The following is a 20,009-nucleotide window of genomic DNA, read 5'->3' as shown; positions in this document are numbered from 1 at the left end:
TTATGACAGACCAGCTAGATCTACTGTCTCTATTATATTATGACAGACCAGCTAGATCTACTGTCTCTATTATATTATGACAGACCAGCTAGATCTACTGTCTCTATTATATTATGACAGACCAGCTAGATCTACTGTCTCTATTATATTATGACAGACCAGCTAGATCTACTGTCTCTATTATATTATGACAGACCAGCTAGATCTACTGTCTCTATTATATTATGACAGACCAGCTAGATCTACTGTCTCTATTATATTATGACAGACCAGCTAGATCTACTGTCTCTATTATATTATGACAGACCAGCTAGATCTACTGTCTCTATTATATTATGACAGACCAGCTAGATCTACTGTCATCTATTGTATTTAATGACAGACCAGCTAGATCTACTGTCTCTATTATATTAATGACAGACCAGCTAGATCTACTGTCTCTATTGTATTTTATGACTAGACCAGCTAATCTACGGTCTCTATTATATATTTTACTGACCAGCTAATCTTACTGTATCTATTATATTATGACAGGACCAGCTAGGATCCTACTGTCTCTATTGATATTATGCCAGACCAGCTAGATCCACGGTACTCTATGTATATAATGACGACAAGCTAGATCTACTGTCTCTATTGCTAATTATGAACAGGACCAGCTAGATCTACTGTCTTCTTATGGTATTAGACAGACCAGCTAGATCTACTGTCTCTAATTATATAATGGCCACGACCCCAGCTAGATCTACTGTCTCTATTATTTATTTTACGACCAGCTAAGAATCTACTGTCTCTATATATTATGCCAGACCAGCTTAGAGCTTACTGTCTCTATTGTATTATGACAGACCAGCTAGATCCCTACTGTCTCTATTATATTAATTTACAGACCAGCTAGATCTTACTGTCTCTATTATTTTATTAGACAGACCAGCTTAATCTACTGTCTCTATTATATTATGACATGACCAGCAGACATCTACTGTCTCTATTATATTATGACAGACCAGCTAGATCTACTGTCTCTATTATATTATGACAGACCAGCTAGATCTACTGTCTCTATTATATTATGACAGACCAGCTAGATCTACTGTCTCTATTATATTATGACAGACCAGCTAGATCTACTGTCTCTATTATATTATGACACCAGCTAGATCTACTGTCTCTATTATATTATGACAGACCAGCTAGATCTACTGTCTCTATTATATTATGACAGACCAGCTAGATCTACTGTCTCTATTATATTATGACAGACCAGCTAGATCTACTGTCTCTATTATATTATGACAGACCAGCTAGATCTACTGTCTCTATTATATTATGACAGACCAGCTAGATCTACTGTCTCTATATATTATGACAGACCAGCTAGATCTACTGTCTCTATTATATTATGACAGACCAGCTAGATCTACTGTCTCTATTATATTATGACAGACCAGCTAGATCTACTGTCTCTATTATATTATGACAGACCAGCTAGATCTACTGTCTCTATTATATTATGACAGACCAGCTAGATCTACTGTCTCTATTATATTATGACAGACCAGCTAGATCTACTGTCTCTATTATATTATGACAGACCAGCTAGATCTACTGTCTCTATTATATTATGACAGACCAGCTAGATCTACTGTCTCTATTATATTATGACAGACCAGCTAGATCTACTGTCTCTATTATATTATGACAGACCAGCTAGATCTACTGTCTCTATTATATTATGACAGACCAGCTAGATCTACTGTCTCTATTATATTATGACAGACCAGCTAGATCTACTGTCTCATTATATTATGACAGACCAGCTAGATCTACTGTCTCTATTATATAATGACAGACCAGCTAGATCTACTGTCTCTATTATATTATGACAGACCAGCTAGATCTACTGTCTCTATTATATTATGACAGACCAGCTAGATCTACTGTCTCTATTATATTATGACAGACCAGCTAGATCTACTGTCTCTATTATATTATGACAGACCAGCTAGATCTACTGTCTCTATTATATTATGACAGACCAGCTAGATCTACTGTCTCTATTATATTATGACAGACCAGCTAGATCTACTGTCTCTATTATATTATGACAGACCAGCTAGATCTACTGTCTCTATTATATTATGACAGACCAGCTAGATCTACTGTCTCTATTATATTATGACACCAGCTAGATCTACTGTCTCTATTATATTATGACAGACCAGCTAGATCTACTGTCTCTATTATATTATGACAGACCAGCTAGATCTACTGTCTCTATTATATTATGACAGACCAGCTAGATCTACTGTCTATATTATATTATGACAGACCAGCTAGATCTACTGTCTCTATTATATTATGACAGACCAGCTAGATCTACTGTCTCTATTATATAATGACAGACCAGCTAGATCTACTGTCTCTATTATTTATGACAGACCAGCTAGATCTACTGTCTCTATTATATTATGACAGACCAGCTAGATCTACTGTCTCTATTATATTATGACAGACCAGCTAGATCTACTGTCTCTATTATATTATGACTGACCAGCAACATCTACTGTCTCTATTATATTATGACAGACCAGCTAGATCTACTGTCTCTATTATATTACGACAGAGCAGATAGTTCTACTGTCTCTACTATATTATGACAGACCAGCTAAATCTACTGTCTCTATTATATTATGACTGACCAGCTAAATCTACTGTCTCTATTATATTATGACTGACCACCTAAATCTACTGTCTTTATTGTATTATGACAGACCAGCTAGATCTACTGTCTCTACTATATTATGACAGACCAGATATTTCTACTGTCTCTATTATATTATGACAGACCAGCTAGATCTACTGTCTATATTATATTATGACAGACCAGCTCAATCTTCTGTGTCAATTAAATTATGACAGACTAGCTAGATCTACTGTCTCTATTATGTTATGACAGACCAGCTAGATCTACTGTCTCTATTATATTGTGACTGACCACCTAAATCTACTGTCTTTATTGTATTATGACAGACCAGCTAGATCTACTGTCTCTACTATATTATGACAGACCAGATATTTCTACGGTCTCTATTATATTATGACAGACCAGCTAGATCTACTGTCTCTATTGTATTATGACAGACCAGCTAGATCTACTGTCTCTATTATATTATGACAGACCAGATAGATCTACTGTCTCTATTATATTATGACAGACCAGCTAGATCTACTGTCTCTACTATATTATGACAGACCAGCTAGATCTACTGTCTCTATTGTATTATGACAGACCAGATATAGCTACTGTCTCTATTATATTATGACAGACCAGCTAGATCTACTGTCTATATTATATTATGACAGACCAGCTCAATCTTCTTTGTCAATTAAATTATGACAGACTAGCTAAATCTACTGTCTCTATTATATAATGACAGACCAGCTAGATCTACTGTCTCTATTAAATTATGACAGACTAGCTAGATCTACTGTCTCTATTATGTTATGACAGACCAGATATATCTACTGTCTCTATTATATTATGACATACCAGCTTGATCTACTGTCTCTATTATATTATGACAGACCAGATATATCCACTGTCTCTATTAAATTATGACAGACCAGCTAGATCTACTGTCTCTATTGTATTATGACAGACCAGCTAGATCTACTGTCTCTATTATATTATGACAGAACAGATATATCTACTGTCTCTATTATATTATGACAGACCAGCTAGATCTACTTTCGATATTATATTATGACAGAGTAGCTAGATCTACTGTCTCTATTATGTTATGACAGACCAGCTAGATCTACTGTCTCTATTGTATTATGACAGACCAGCTAGATCTACTGTCTCTATTGTAATATGACACACCAGCTAGATCTGCTGTCTCTGTGTCTCTTATATTATGACAGACCAGCTAGATCTACTGTCCCTATTATATTATGACAGACCAGCTAGATCTACTGTCTCTATTGTATTATCTGTTGTGTTTTCGGAAATGTGCAATCTCTCTCTACCTCAGGCCATTCATTCCATCTGCTTCATGATGTCCACTATCATCCCTGTGCCCAAGAAGGGAAAGTAACTGAGCTGAATGACTACTGACCCTTAGCACTCATCATAAAGTGCTTCAAGAGGCTAGTCAAAGATCGATAACATCCCCTCCTCGGGACACTCAACCCTCTCCATTTCGCCTACCCCTCGACAGATCCAGACGACGCAATTGCACTGCACATTCCCCTTACCAACCTGGACAAAAAGGATGCATATGTGAGGATACTGTTAATTGACTACAGCTTAGCCTTTGATACCATAGTGCCCTCTAAGCTCACAGCCCTGGAACTGAACTCCTCCATATGCAACTGGGTCCTGGACTTCCTGTCGGGCCATCCCCAGTTGGTGAAAGTTGTTAACATTACCACCCCAACACTGATTCTCAACACGGGGCCCCACAAGGATACGTCTTCAATCCATTCAATTAAATTAGTTTAACCATAGAAATTTGTCTTGTCCCTGAAGGGTCCTCACTGCTCCCTCAATGGACATTTACCCTGCACTCACCCTCCAATGGACATTTATAATTGTTACAGTTGTAAATATGTATATATTATTATTATTTGTATTATTGTTTCATTCACTTCCCTTTTTGACACTGTACCGTTCAACTACATCTGTGTCCCTGTTCATGTGACTAAAACTCATCAAATCATAGGAATGAATGTTATTCTACAGTATTTCACAAAGTATTCACAAAGTATTTCACAAAAAAAAGGACAAAATTATATGTATTTAAGTATTTGTTGTTGTTGTAGTGGGGACAGTAACATTAGCAATCTCAAAATTATACTTGAAGGAAATATGCTTTATATTTTTTTGGTGTGTATTTGTATGTTTATCTCGAATAATTTAAACGTATGCATTAAGATGTCTAATCGAATAAATGTGGCAAAGACGAATGTAGACATTAATACAAAATATTTTTTACAACGGTGGGGGACTGCCAAGATGAAGTGGCTTCAGCACAGCGCCCCCTATCAGTTTTCTATATAAATCTTTGCATACCACCAGGTGTAAAGGTGTGCCATAACGTCGGCAAAGACAAGTTTTCTCGCGAGACTTTCTGTCTTCCTGGACCAAATAGCATCTGATAGTACCGCGAAGAGGGCCAAACTTAGCCGCTACCCCCACTCTTATCCTGGGACGTTGTGTGCAGTCTGTGGTTCACATCTCAGGACACGAATAACTTGTTGGCCCCAACGGTCCGCTCCTTTTGAAGTTTCTGCCAGGCCTAGACGGGCGAAGACGATAGTGGAGCAACAAGCAAGGACAGTGGGATTGTTAGCTTGAATGGCTAGCACGGATACCTAGCTAAAGCATTAACGTCATTATTGGTATGGAATGTGGTGATGGCTGTGGTCCAACCTTTGCTTGTGTAACTAGCTATCTACAGTTAGCTGTGTTGATTCATTCTTTACCCCAACTTGAAGGTAAAGTGATTAATTTAACATACGTGTCTTACTAGCTAACTAATTATTTGTTTCCATAATGTTAGCTTGCTAGTCAGTTTATTGCTAACGTTAGCTATTGCCTCCTGTGACTGACTATAGCTAACTAGTCATAGCTAACATATCCAGCCATCTACCGTTAGTAAGCTAGTCTGGTCTAAAATACCTAGTTGTCACCCCTGTTGATTCGATAGACACACAGACTAGTTTGAGAGCTAATTGGCTAGGCAGGCCTGGGACATTTTGGATCTGCCAACAACATTCAGTCACTCTTCTGGCGACACAGCAAGTTGAGGTCAAGAGACTCAACGCTGGTATCTAGCAAGTTATTCTCTAAAACGAAACATGGCCCCCAAAAAAAGACCAGTGCGCCTTAACATCACTCCCACTGCTGGTGAGGGAGGATTGTCCACCTCCACAACCATCGCAGCTGCCTCTGAGTAAGTGTAACTCCTTAGCCAGCTGGCTACTGTTAAACTCAAATTCAAGTCAACCTCTACTTTCATAGGAGAATTCACCTCCAATTCTCCCTACTCCTTCGCTCTCAGTGCTAACTTGGAAGCCCTACAGAAGAAGTTGGAGGAGTTGGATCTGGACGAGCAGCAGAAGAAGCGCCTGGAGAATTTCCTTACCCAGAAGGCCAAGGTGGGCGAACTGAAAGACGATGACTTCCACCGCATTTGTGAGTTGGGTGTCGGCAACGGAGGCGTGGTCAACAAGGTGTGCCACAAACCCTCAGGCCTCGTCATGGCCAGAAAGGTAAGTGCCGTGAATGCTGTTGCCAGTCTGAAAGCAACCCCCAGACCCTTTTCTTAGATCAGGAAGGATTGGGTGGGTGTGAGCCGATTGATGGGATATTTGCCTGAGGGCACTTTCTAACGGTTTATATGTCACCATATTGTTCAGACTTGTCTGATCATTTCAGGTGGGAAGCAGTTAGGGGTTGATATCAGACTAGGCACAAACTAGGTAAAAACAAATCGGTTTATGTGCCTTTTGAGCAAGGCTTTTAACCCTAATTTGCTCCATGGGGGGTAAAAAGGATCAATTGTACATTTAAAAAATATATATTTTATTGCCTATGATGTGATCCAGTAATAACAATTGTTCACGAGAAAAGACTAGGCACATATTACTGTAATGGTAGTAAAACAATTAAGGTGGCCATTTTGAACCAGCAAAACCAGCGTACTTATGGCCATTAGTGATGAGACAAAGACATATTGATTTTTGGTGTGTATGTATTGCATTCATCCTCCCTCAGCTGATCCATCTGGAGATCAAGCCAGCCATCAGGAACCAGATCATCAGAGAGCTACAGGTGCTACTTTTGTTATTTAATTTAGCATTATCAATATCATGTTTAAACCAAATAAATTCTTAAACGAGTATTCCTTATGTGTTTAAACCCACCTCTCTCGGTCTCCCTCAGTTGCTACATGAGTGTAATTCTCCCTACATTGTTAGTTTCTACGGGTCCTTCTACAGCGATGGAGAGATCAGCATCTGCATGGAACACATGGTAAAGGGTGGGGGTGAGAGAGGGTGTCTTTCAAGAGCATGTTCAATAATTTTGGGGAGTAGGGTTGAGATGGTAAAGTTGTAATGCAGGTAGACTCAGACCTTGTCATACTGTGAAGTGTTTATGTCAGGTGGTTGTGACTGAGTGGCTCTCCTCTCTTCCTGCAGGATGGGGGCTCTCTGGACCAGGTGCTGAAAGAGGCCAGGAGGATCCCTGAGGAGATCCTGGGGAAAGTCAGCATCGCTGTGAGTATCATCAAACTAGGGGTGTTTTATTATTTTTATTGAACCTTTATTTAACTAGGTGTGTGCCTAGTAGTTGGACAAAACGAGTATCGTAACGGATATGGGCAATATTTTTGATGCCATTATGATCAGAGTATTTTTTTTTGTAATTATCCGTGGTTATTTTCAGGTGACTGCATCTTTCTCATGTCATTCAGTTGTGCAAGGTTCTACATGGTCCAAGTAATTCAACTGGCTAGTTTGCATTTATGTAAAGAGAAGGGCGGGCTTTACGTTGAACTTGCTGCTCTGATTGGATAGTGTATTTATCCATCCACTCGCTTCATAATTTCACCCGATCAGGTATTTTGCCAACATCTATTTGGGCAAATTAAAACACTTTTCGATCATGAGTATCATCTGCTACAACTGGCAACTACGAATACGAGAATGGCCATGTCGGCACACCCCTACAACAAACCATAGCTAGCTACATATGAATGCATGTCTATTGTTTCCCAAAGGATAGATGTAGTGTTTGACAATTCCAAGTGTCCTCTTGAAACTGGACAAAAACTGCAACATTTTCACATCATCTTCACAGGTTCTAAGAGGGTTAGCGTATCTACGAGAGAAACACCAGATCATGCACAGAGGTACACATTGATGCTATGCATTTGATTTTACGTACAGTGTATAGGTAGATATATTTTTCACTGCGTTTCTTCTGTGCCTGTGTGTTTTTAGCAATATGCCTGCCGAGTCTAATGTACCCTCCTGTCCCCCAGACGTAAAGCCCTCTAATATCCTGGTCAACTCTCGTGGGGAGATCAAGCTCTGTGACTTCGGGGTGAGCGGCCAGCTGATAGACTCCATGGCCAACTCCTTCGTGGGAACACGTTCCTACATGTCGGTGAGTACCCCTGATTCTGTTTGCTTGTGTGTTTGTGTGAGAGAGTACGTGCGTGTGTAAGCCATCTATCTCTGTCTCTAACCAACAGCCGGAGAGATTGCAGGGCACCCACTACTCTGTCCAGTCTGATGTGTGGAGCATGGGGCTGTCTCTGGTGGAGCTGTCTATCGGCCGGTATCCCATCCCCCCGCCTGACGCTAAGGAGCTGGAGGCCATCTTTGGCCGACCCATCATGGATGGGACCGAGGGAGAAATGCACAGCAGCACCTCTCCCCGACCCAGACCCCCCGGGGGCAGACCTGCCAGCGGTCAGAACACACACACACCCACAGCCTCTTTCGCAGATAGCGATCATTTACATATTTGTACTGATCTCAATAATGTTTTACTGTTAATCAGGCCACGGTCCTGCAATGGCCATCTTTGAGCTGCTGGACTACATCGTCAACGAGGTGAACACTGCTGAGGATTACCCCCCCCCCCCCCCCCCCCCCCCATGGCCATAGATAGATAGATAGAAGAATGCAAATGATTGTCATGGAATGGAAGCTAGAATAGAACATGACCAAACTACTGTTATAGCCATGGCATGGTGTATAGATGGGCTCGTTATTGATCATGATTTTTGTTACAGCCTCCCCCCAAGCTGCCTCATGGAGTATTCACATCTGATTTCCAGGACTTTGTGACCAGATGGTGAGTTCCCTTCAGTATGAATGATTTATGAATACAATGCCTTGGTTTAATAATTAGATCAAATCCAACTTTATTTGCCACATGCGCTGAATACAACAAGTGTAGACTTTACTGTGAAATGCTCACTAACAAGCCCTTAACCAACCTTGCAGTTCAAGAAGATCTCACTATCTCAGATAAAAAATTAAAAAATGAAATTACTGGGACTTTCTTGTGCTTCCTCAGTCTCATCAAGAACCCAGCAGACCGGGCGGACCTGAAGATGCTGATGGTGAGTGTTAGCCTTTGGACTGAAGAGAGAAAGGCTAGCCCTTTGACAGAAAAGCGAGCCATATTGGATTCCAGGCCCTTGCTGTTGGCTGCTTAGCTAATGGTTATAATAACTAAAGAGATAGACATGATCGATATGTCACAGTACATGATTAGCTGAATCACAGATGTATCTTTGTACTGAGCCATGTGTCTCTTGTGTTTGTTTCAGAACCACACTTTTATCAAGCGCTCGGAGGTAGAGGAGATGGACTTCGCTGGCTGGCTCTGTAAAACCATGGGGCTGAACCAACCCAGCACTCCCACACGCACTGCAGACTAAGCACACACTCAAACAGACATGCAGCGGCCTGAACACATACAGACTAACGGGCACACATAGACATGCAGCACATATATATATCTCACACACACACACACACTTTTTTGTCAGCCACCTCTCCTCCTTCAGGTGATCCAAGTATGAACTGGCCCTAAAGCCTCCATTCAGTCACTCTTCTCTAACCATTAGTGCTGAGCGATTAACAAACATTTAGTAAAAAAATGTTTTTGTTATTAAACAACTAATTGACGCTCTTTTTTTTTTGTGAGCTCAAATCACTGTTTCTCACGAGAAATCAAGTCAAGAACTACAGTATGTGGGATGCTGGGCTGAAGGGAGTTGTAGTTTTCATTAAGAAAATATTAAACCTAGTTCAACGCAGAAACGTGGTAATTAACTACAATGACCTTAATCCGTTGCGTCTGTTTTTTCCGTCTCGGACAGAGACGTATCAGGGAGGAAGTGGCGAAGCGAGAGGCGTCACTCGCCAAAATATGTCCAAAATAAGCCCAATGTGTTTCTTTGGGCTTGTTTTGGACCTAAGCTTGTCACCTGCCTTCACGCCTTTGGGATGATTCCTGTTATTCGGACGGTGACATGAGCATCTCAACATTAAATACAGATCTCTGTACAGATCCACTTTCACGCCTGCTACGTTATGTACACACTGGCTGCATCATGAGAGAGGAATGTACACAACGCAATGACGAGAGGGACAGACGCTGTTAGTTATCTACTTTGAAGAACTAGTCAAATGTTTTCAGCAGAAAGCTCTCCAGTATAGGCAACATAGGCAGGCTAGCTAAATCGGATGACTAAAACCAGTATAGGGAGCACATAGATAACATTAGATGACCTGGCGGACTGCTACTGCTAGAGCAGAGATGATTACTATTATTTTTCATTCCTTAAAGTCAAGTAATCAGATAAAAACTAAAATGTTTTATTTTATTGGAATTGACCCTTTCTATTGATGTCTACCCAATGTGGACCTGACAGACAATGGAATATTTTCAAGGTTTTGGCAATTGAATGTTCACTATTTTAGACTTTGGAATTTCTATTAAAAAACCCTCTAAAATCATTGTGAATCCTTATTTCAGCGTGCATTCAATTTTTTCAAACATCAAAATGAATAACTGAACCGACCTCGGCACTAATCGCTCAGCACTACTAACCATGTCAGAAACAAACCCTCAGTTACAACTGTAATCAGGATTGCTTCACTGGTTGGGTTGGGCCAACCCCTCATTGTCAGATTCAGCTATCATACTGTAACATAAGCCTGCATCGCCATCCCCTTGTTGTCTGACTGTTGTAATCCACAGTATCAACGGGATGTCATCGAGGAGCTTCATTCTCCAGGAAGAGCAGACATAATTTATAAAGTGAAAGATTGCTCTGGTCAGAAGCTTAATGTACACATGCTTCCTAGCCGAGCTCTGTGTGAGTTAACAGTCTTCACAGGTCACCATGTTGGCACCAAATGTTTGGGTTTTGACATGTCTATCTACCTGCTGCAACTTCCCCTAAATGCCTTTTCTTGTTTTGGGTTGCTTTAACATTGGAATCCTTTTGAGCAGAGAGGTTATGCAGAAATATGCCCCCCCCCCCAAGTCAGGAAATCCGGAAAGTTGAGCAAGACCTATTTCAGTTTCCTGAGTATGATCAACATCTACATTTCATCTGTTTCAAGAAGATATTCTTTTGTGTTTCTTATTTAGCTTTTCAATTACGATTCACTCGGTGGGAACAGTAACCTCAATGTCAATAACTGCAGGAACAGTAACCTCAACATCATTGCCCACAGCTACAGTGTGACATTGGTCTTTATGCCAGGCAATTGGTATTATAACAACCATGATTAGGAGTTGATGTACATCACAGGAGGTAGGTGGTAATGGCTGGAGTGGAATAGTATTAAACACATGGATTCCACATTTACTCTGTTCCAGCCCTTATGAGCCGTCCTCTCCTTTACAGTCTCCACTGATGTAGATGTATATATCTTTACATATGAGTATGTCTACACATGTCTTGGTGTATGTGGATTCAGATATGTAAAGCATAATATACAGTACCAGTTGAAATGTTGGACACATCTAGTCATTCATAAAATAACACAATATGGAATCATGTAATGAAAAAAGTGTTAAACAAATCAAAATATATTTGAGATTCTTCAAAGTAGCCACCCTTTGCCTTGACTGCTTTGCACGCTCTTGGCATTCTCTCAACCAGCTTCGGGAGGAATGCTTTTCCAACAGTCTTGAAGGAGTTCCCACATATGCTGAGCACTTATTGCCTGCATTTCCTTCACTCTGCGGTCCAACTCATCCCAAACCATCTCAATTGGTTTGTGGTCGGATGATTGTGGAGGCCAGGTCATCTGATGCAGCACTCCATCACTCTCCTTGGTTAAATAGCCCTTACACAGCCTGGATGTGCGTTGGGTCATTGTCCTCTTGAAAACAAATTATAGTTCCACTAAGCACAAACCAGATGGAATGGAGAATCGCTGCAGAATGCTGAGGTAGCCATGCTGTGTGCCTTGAATTCTAAATAAATCACAGTGTCACCAGCAAAGCACCATCACACCTCCCTGCTTCACGTTGGGAACTAGACATGCAGAGATCATCCTTTCACCTACTCTGCGTCTCACAAAGACATGTCAGTCGGAACCAGAAATCTCTAATTTTGACTCATCAGACCAAAGGACAGATTTCCACCGGACTAATGTCCATTGTTTGTGTTTCTTGGCCCAAGCAAGTCTCTTCTTATTGGTGTCATTTAGCAGTGGTTTCTTTGCAGCAATTTTACCATGAAGGCCTGATTCACGCAGTCTCCTCTGAATGGTTGAATTTGAGATGTCTGTTACTTGAAGTCTGTGAAACATTTATTTGGGCTGCAATCTGAGGCAGGTAACAAATGAACTTATCCTCTGCAGCAGAGGTTACTCTGGGTCGTCCTTTCCTGTGGCGGTCCTCATGAGAGCCAGTTTCATTGTAGTGCTTGATGGTTTTTGCATCTGAACTTGAAGAAACTTTCAAAGTTCTTAATGTTCTGGATTGACTGACCTTCATATCTTAAAGTAATAATAGACTGTTGTTTATCTTTGCTTATTTCAGTTGTTCTTGCCCTAATATGGACTTGGCCCTATTTGGTAAAATACCATCTTCTGTATACCACACCTACCTTGTCACACCACAACTGATTGGCTCAAATGCATTAAGAAGGAAAGAAATTCAACAAAGTAACTTAACAAGGCACACCTGTTAGTTGAAATGCTTTCTGGTGACGACCTCATGAAGCTGGTTGAGAGACTGCCAAGAGTGTGCAATGCTGTCATCGAGGCAAAGGGTGGTTACTTTGAAGGATCTCAAATATAAAATACATTTTGATTTGTTTACCACTTTTATGGTTACTACATGATTCCATATATGTTATTTCATAGTTTTAGAAAATAGTAAAAATACAAAAAAAAAATTGAATAAGTAGGTGTCCAAACTTTTGGTACTATATATATATATATATACAGTGGGGCAAAAAAGCATTTAGTCAGCCACCAATTGTACAAGTTCTCCAACTTGTACAACCAGTAATTTTCATCATAGGTACACTTCAACTATGACAGACTTGCTGGTATTTTGGCCCATTCCTCCATGCAGATCTCCTCTAGAGCAGTGATGCAGTGTGTGAAAACCTTGTGAAGACTTACAGAAAACGTTTGACCTCTGTCGTTGCCAAGAAAGGGTATATAACAAAGTATTGAGACAAACTTTTGTTATTGACCAAATACTTATTTTCCACCATAATTTGCAAATACATTCATTAAAAATCCTACAATTTCTGGATTTTTTTCTCTCATTTTGTCTGTCTAGGTTGAAGTGTACCTATGATGAAAATTACAGGCCTCTCTCATCTTTTTAAGTGGGAGAACTTGCACAATTGGTGGCTGACTAAATACTTTTTTGCCCCACTGTATATACATACACACACACATACAGCAGTGCATAAGTGCATAAGTGCATTTCTGTATCCTGGGGGAGTTAAGGGCCTTTCGCTGCTTTCTTTGGTTAATTTTGTGTATTTATTCTAAATAACGTTTAAAAACTAGGAATGGTTTGTCCCACGGCAAAACTGTCTAAGCTTTGTCTTTGTAAGTCATAATTGTTAATAAATGGTATGTGTTGTCACAACGGAACACGGGACTTATTGTGCTCTTCTGGAAGCATTACACTCATGCCACCACTAGGGGGCAGTATATAAATTCATAGGCATCGTCAGAGGCGCTTAGGGTAGAATTACCCCTCAGGCACAGATATAGGACCAGTTTCCCAAGAGGGGAAAACTGCAAATCTGACCTTAGATTAGTGTCTAAAACAGGGGTGTCAAACATACAGCCCGTGGGTGGTTTGAATAAAAAATATATACATATTTATACTTTGAGGGGGCATTAACTCATACCTTAAAATCACTAAAACCACATTGAAACTGTAGAAATGCGTATGAGCCTACATATATACAGTTCCTTGACTGTCCAGCTCACTAATAATCACAGAATTGAAAGCTAAACAGTCAAGGAGTATAGAAAATTCCAAAAATGATGGATAGATTATTATCTTTTGTTCATTTTGACGGTGAGGAAATATAACATTTCAGTGTGGACCTCCTGGACCTTGTTGAAGACCGAATGTGGCCCCCAGTGCAAAATTTGTTTGACACCTCTGGTCTAGGAACAACTTCATCATATTTCCTCAAAGGCCACTTTAGTAGAGTCATGAGAAGCAAAGGCATGTCAGGTTCAACAAATTCCCCACAGCCTACCTTAGCTATGTGCTGCGTTAATAATATTCTGGTTGTGTGTGTGCGCGTGTTTGCATTCTCGCACTTGTGCATGTGTCAGTGGAAGCTGCTGGGAGGAGCTATAGGAGGACGGGCTCATTGTAATGGTTGAAATGGAGCAGAATCATACATGTGGTTTCCATATGTTTGATGTGTTTGATACTGTTCCATTTATTCCATTCCAGCCATTACAATGAGCCCGTCCTCCTATAGCTCCTCCCACCAGCCTCAACCGGTGTGTGTGTGTGTGTGTGTGTGTGTGTGCGTGCGTGCGTGCGTGCGTGCGTGCGTGCGTGTGTTGGGGTTGTAGGAGATAAGTCTAAAGCTTCGAGAGCTCAGATTGTAGCAGTGTGTGTGTGCAAGTTTTTGTATATGTCTTTGTGTGTGTATGCACGTTTGGGTGTGGTGGGGGGCAGGTCTAGAACTTGGAGAGGTGGGGGGCTGTGAGGGAGATTTGGGGGGGGGCTCTAAGACACTGCGGCAGTAAAACAGCAAAGTCTGCAGTGATTAATATGCAAATATGCAAATGAGAGGGTAATTAAGATCCTGCATTCGTCAGTGGCTCTTTGATTGCTAATGAATTCCAATCTGCAAGAAAGGGGGAGGGGGAGATGAGAAAAAGACAAGTAAAAAAGAGAGAAAAGAGAGATGGAGAAGAGTAGAGAGAGGTATAATTGCACCTCTATTCACGTTCCGTGTAAACCGGAAAGGGTAATGGGGGTCCATCATGAATGAGTGAATGAATGCTTAGATGGATGAATGAAAAGTAGATTAATGCTTTGATTTATTGTCATGACAGAATGTCTCTGTCAGAGAGGGATGGGTGTGGTTGTTGTTTAACAGTGACTAACGCACATCATCACCAAACACACAGCGTGGCGCTAGCCATGCTCGCCACGGGGAGCAAGAGAGATGCATGCTGGTTAACGGTGATGCTTTTGACCCCCGTTGAGATAGAGAGGGAGAGAAAAAGAGAACGTGAGGTACCCTAGGCAGGGGGGTTTGCAGTGGCAGCATATGTGTCGTGGAGCACGAAGGATGTTATTTTGATATTTTTGGCAAGCAGTAACTTCACACATGGGCAGACACACTGCTGTTATTGTTGTTTCCGTGCTCCCTTGACACACCTAATTCTCTCTCCCTCCCTGCCCATCGCTCACACAATGTACTGTATCACTCTCTCCTTACTTATCCTTCACCCCCCCACCCATCTCTCTTTCTATCTCTGTTGTTCTCTTGGATCTTATGGTAACAACGCCTCTTTACAAAACTCATAATAGAGGTCATTGTGTTGCTTTAAAATTAAATTGCCCTTATGCACTGATCTAAGCTTTGTTTTTTGGTTTGTTTTTCATAATCACTGATTCTAGCAGTGATTATGACGGGCTGGTCCTAGATTTGCACTACTGGGAGTATTTTGTGTTTTGTTACAGGAAACAGGAAACCATAGTCACGTTTCAGGAAGCCCCAGGTTGTGCACACTGTACCTGATGCGTGGGTGGCTGCACCGGGGCCTACCACGGAGAGAAGAGAGTTGTGAGTGGAGAGCGAGGGAGCCCAGTGAAAGCGTAGGTGGAGAAGAGGGTGCTTTAGGGTTAGGAAGACGGGGTTCCACGCTCAAAATAGCTTTTCGTACCTTTGCGTAGGCCTATAGGTAAACCATACCACAGTACAATGTTGCTGCAGTGCAAATATTGCTCTACTTATATAAAAACAATCTTTCAAGCTTTTACAGAAGAAGTGGTAAGACCTTCCCACAGTCTAGTAAATCTGGGACATGGTAACCTTTTGTCATTAACTGCTCATAGCTGTATGGGGAGGCAAGTATATCTGAAAATGTATAACAGCGATAACATCAACTTAGAATCAGCATAACAATACAGATCATTACAACTTCCGCACAGTAGTCAGGACATAAGGGGGGGAAAGAGCAGGTCTGTATACATCAATGATGTCGCTCTTGCTGCTGGTGATTCTCTGATCCACCTCTACGCAGACGACACCATTCTGTATACTTCTGGCCCTTCTTTGGACACTGTGTTAATTCTCCAGATGAGCTTCAATGCCATAGAAATCTCCTTCCGTGGCCTCCAACTGCTCTTAAATGCAAGTAAAACTAAATGCATGCTCTTCAACCGATCCCTGCCCGCACCTGCTCGTCCGTCCAGCATCACTACTCTGGACGGTTCTGACTTAGGAAATGTGGACAACTACAAATACCTATGTGTCTGGTTAGACTGTAAACTCTCCCTCCAGATTCACATTAAGCATCTCCAATCCAAAATTAAATCTAGAATTGGCTTCCTATTTTGGCAAAAAAGCATCCTTCTCTCATGCTGCCAAACACACCCTCGTAAAACTGACTATCCTACCGATCCATTCGACTTCGGTGATGTCATGTATAAAATAGCCTCCAACACTCTACTCAACAAATTGGATGCAGTCCATCACAGTGCCATCCGTTTTGTCACCAAAGCCCCATATACTACCCACCACTTCGACCTGTACGCTCTCGTTGGCTGGCCCTCGCTTCATACTCGTCGCCAAATCCACTGGCTCCAGGTCATCTTCAAGTCTTTGCTAGGTAAAGCCCTGCCTTATCTCAGCTCACTGGTCACCATAGCAGCACCCACCCGTAGCACGTGCTCCAGCAGGTATATTTCACTAGTCACCCCCAAAGCCAATTCCTCCTTTGGCCGCCTTTCCTTCCAGTTCTCTACTGCCAATGACTGGAACGAATTGCATAAATACTGAAGCTGGAGACTCATATCTCCCTCACTAACTTTAAACACCAGCTGTCAGAGCAGCTCACAGATCACTGCACCTGTACATAGCCCATCCATAAATAGCCCATCCAACTACCTCATCCCCATACTGTATTTATTTTGCTCCTTTGCACCTCAGTATCTCTACTTGCACATTCATCTTCTGCACATCTATCACTCCAGTGTTTAATTGCTATATTGTAATTACTTTGCCACTATGACCTATTTATTGCCTTACCTGCCTTATCTTACCTCATTTGCACACACTGTAGACTTTTTCTACTGTATTATTGACTGTATGTTTGTTTACATACAACCACTCTGTGTTGTTGTATGTGTCGAACTGCTTTGCTTTGTCTTGGCCAGGTCGCAGTTGTAAATGAGAACTTGTTCTCAACTAGCCTACCTGGTTAAATAAAGGGGAAAATAAATAAAAGGAAACGAGGTGAACATCTCATTGTGGGTCTGTGAAGCCACACGTGTGGTGGGCTCTGGGATCTCGTGAAGCCTGGATCAGATGTACAGTACCAGTTAAACGTTTGGACACACCTACTCATTTCTACATTGTAAAATAATAGTGAAGACATCAAAACTATGAAATAACACATATGGCATCATGTAGTAACCCAAAAAAGTGTTAAACAAGTCAACCGCTGTGTCTTTGTGCGACGGAGTAGGTGAACGGAGGATATCTTTATGTGTGTGGTACCCACCATGAAGCATGGAGGAAGAGGTGTGATGGTGTGAGGATGTTTTACTGGTGACACTGTCAGTGATTTATTTAGAATTCAAGGACTACTTAACCATCATGGCTACCACAACATTCTGCAGCAATACACCATCCCATCTGGTTTGCGCTTAGTGGAACTATCATTTATTTTTTAACAGGACAATGACCCAAAACACAACTCCAGGTTGTATACTTTGACGAATCTAAAATATATTTTGATGTTTAACACTTTTTTATTTCTACATGATTCCATATGTGTTATTTCATAGTTTTGATGTGTTCACTATTATTCTACAATGTCGAAAATAGTAAAATAAAGAAAAACCCTTGAATGAGTAGGTGTGTCCAAACCTCTGAGTGGTACTGCAGTTCAACTCAATACCTTTTTTAAAATATATATTATCTTGAAACACACATACACACTATATGAGCCGCAGACACATGCTGTGTTTGTTTGTTTTACCACCAAAAGACTCATTTCACGAGGACCAGGTGCCGAGTCCTGAGTCTGTATCACATGTCATTGCCTCTACAAACCAAAGGGAAAAACCAGGCTCTCTCGTTCTCCTTTTTTAACACACACACTATACTATACACACTTCATGTCGGACCCAGCTGTTAGTTAGGCTACTTAGTGCCCGACCCCACCTCAACTGATGAAGCTTTGGTTCATTCAGGCAATTAATTATGGACTACTTCCCGCTGTGGAGGGTACACTACAATCATCCAAACTTCTAACTCCTTTGACTACTGATGGACACAAATAATAATGACAGGGGTCTTGGGCTTAAGCCAACGGCCAACACCATTAGTGGGTTTATCATCGTGGGCTTATAGTGACTTAAGTCTCAATGATACAAATGGGGTCAGAATATAGCCTTTGAAAAAGGTTGTGATGACACACTTCAAAGAACAAATATTAAAATGTAAATATTGTCAGTCACAAAAGTTTCATCCTCATCCCAAATAGAGGATGATAGCCCAGAATATTCTATATTAATGAATAACTCATCACAGTAATAGAACTGTTAAACACCTTTCCCTGTGATATGAACTCCTTGGCACATAAAAAAATAGTCAATTTAAGTGGTCTCCCCTTTTTCTCCCTCTCTGTTGCTCGCTCGCTCTCTACCTCCCTCCCTCCCTCCCTCCTGTTCTTTATAACACATGGTATACAGTATGTTGCTGGCCATATAGTTTCCCTACCCCCCACGCTATACAGTCTTACTGTGGTCCCTGGTCTTGTCCACTAATTCTTCACCTCTCAGAGTCTACTAAGTCATAAGCTAGGGCTACTTGGCATGGTTAGTCCTCTCTCTGTGTGTCAGGTCAAGATTTGGTTGCAGAAAGGAAAAATACTGTGTTCTTTTCTCTGCTGATGCATAAGACTCCTGAGCTCACAAGCTGTTTCCACAAAGGATCGATGTAAAAGCCAAATGCTGCTGCAGTCTATACTTTTAAAACCTTCAACCACACTTTCACGCCACCGAGGTGGAGCCATTTCTCGAACGCTGTTTTCTGTGACACGCACACACACACACACACACACACACACACACGCTCTCTCTCTCTCACACACACACACACACACACACACACACACATAATTTTGTGCAAAAGAAAATAAGAATACTGGTAGGCTAGATTAAGATTGTTAATTCAATGTTTACAATCTGTATCCATGTAATCTTATATCATAGATGTTATGTCCCTACCTCCACAATAATATTTCACTAAAGGATAGGATAGGTTTGTACATCAAATTAGGCCTATAATAGATTAAATTAATTAGGAGACTACTAATCTGAACACCAACATTACCTAAGGTTTATGTTTTTTTTTTTTTACAGAATTATTCGACTGAATTGTATAAGCCCCGTGGAAAAATATATATGTGTTGCTTGTTGTTGTACCTAATATGAGGATGTATATTTTGCAATAGTTTTCAAGTTGAATAATAGACTTCATCAATAACTGCATCATCCATTTATGCACCGTTGTTGCTGTTAAAAACATTAATCAAACGCTGTCTTTGGCAGATACTTGATGGGGTAACATTGGAGGCAGGCCCACCGAATACTGTCGATATATATTTGGACCTTCTTGCTGTCAATCAGATTGTTGTGGCATACCATTGGTTGTGCGTCTGCGGTAGCCTATTATCATTCCATCTCGCACGGTTTCTGGTCTGTCACTCTTCAG

General features: G+C 41.0%; 1 protein-coding gene across 1 annotated transcript; it reads left to right on the top strand.

Annotated features, from left to right (window-relative positions):
• Positions 1–5,090: 5,090 nt before the first annotated feature.
• map2k2b (mitogen-activated protein kinase kinase 2b) lies at positions 5,091–10,551 on the top strand. The gene is made up of 12 exons (XM_020466665.2): positions 5,091–5,960; positions 6,069–6,279; positions 6,785–6,841; positions 6,953–7,042; positions 7,210–7,287; positions 7,871–7,922; positions 8,055–8,179; positions 8,268–8,487; positions 8,579–8,631; positions 8,814–8,875; positions 9,101–9,146; positions 9,357–10,551. Exons 1-12 carry the CDS (start codon positions 5,866–5,868, stop codon positions 9,465–9,467), a joined length of 1,200 nt encoding a protein of 399 aa, XP_020322254.1. The 5' UTR covers positions 5,091–5,865; the 3' UTR covers positions 9,468–10,551.
• Positions 10,552–20,009: the final 9,458 nt, after the last annotated feature.

This window comes from Oncorhynchus kisutch, linkage group LG30, assembly GCF_002021735.2.
Source record: "Oncorhynchus kisutch isolate 150728-3 linkage group LG30, Okis_V2, whole genome shotgun sequence".
Classification (NCBI taxonomy): Eukaryota; Metazoa; Chordata; class Actinopteri; order Salmoniformes; family Salmonidae; genus Oncorhynchus; species Oncorhynchus kisutch.
The sequence above is the reverse complement of the archived record's forward strand: the minus strand, read 5'-3'. Positions and strand labels throughout refer to the sequence as shown.

Bases quoted from the DNA above. Each gene is read 5' to 3' on its own strand.
- map2k2b (XM_020466665.2), top strand. From the start codon at position 5,866: ATGGCCCCCAAAAAAAGACCAGTGCGCCTTAACATCACTCCCACTGCT. The intron at 5,961-6,068 runs GTAAGTGTAACT...CTTCGCTCTCAG, and splicing joins ACCATCGCAGCTGCCTCTGA to TGCTAACTTGGAAGCCCTAC. The intron at 8,488-8,578 runs GTCAGAACACAC...ACTGTTAATCAG, and splicing joins CGGGGGCAGACCTGCCAGCG to GCCACGGTCCTGCAATGGCC.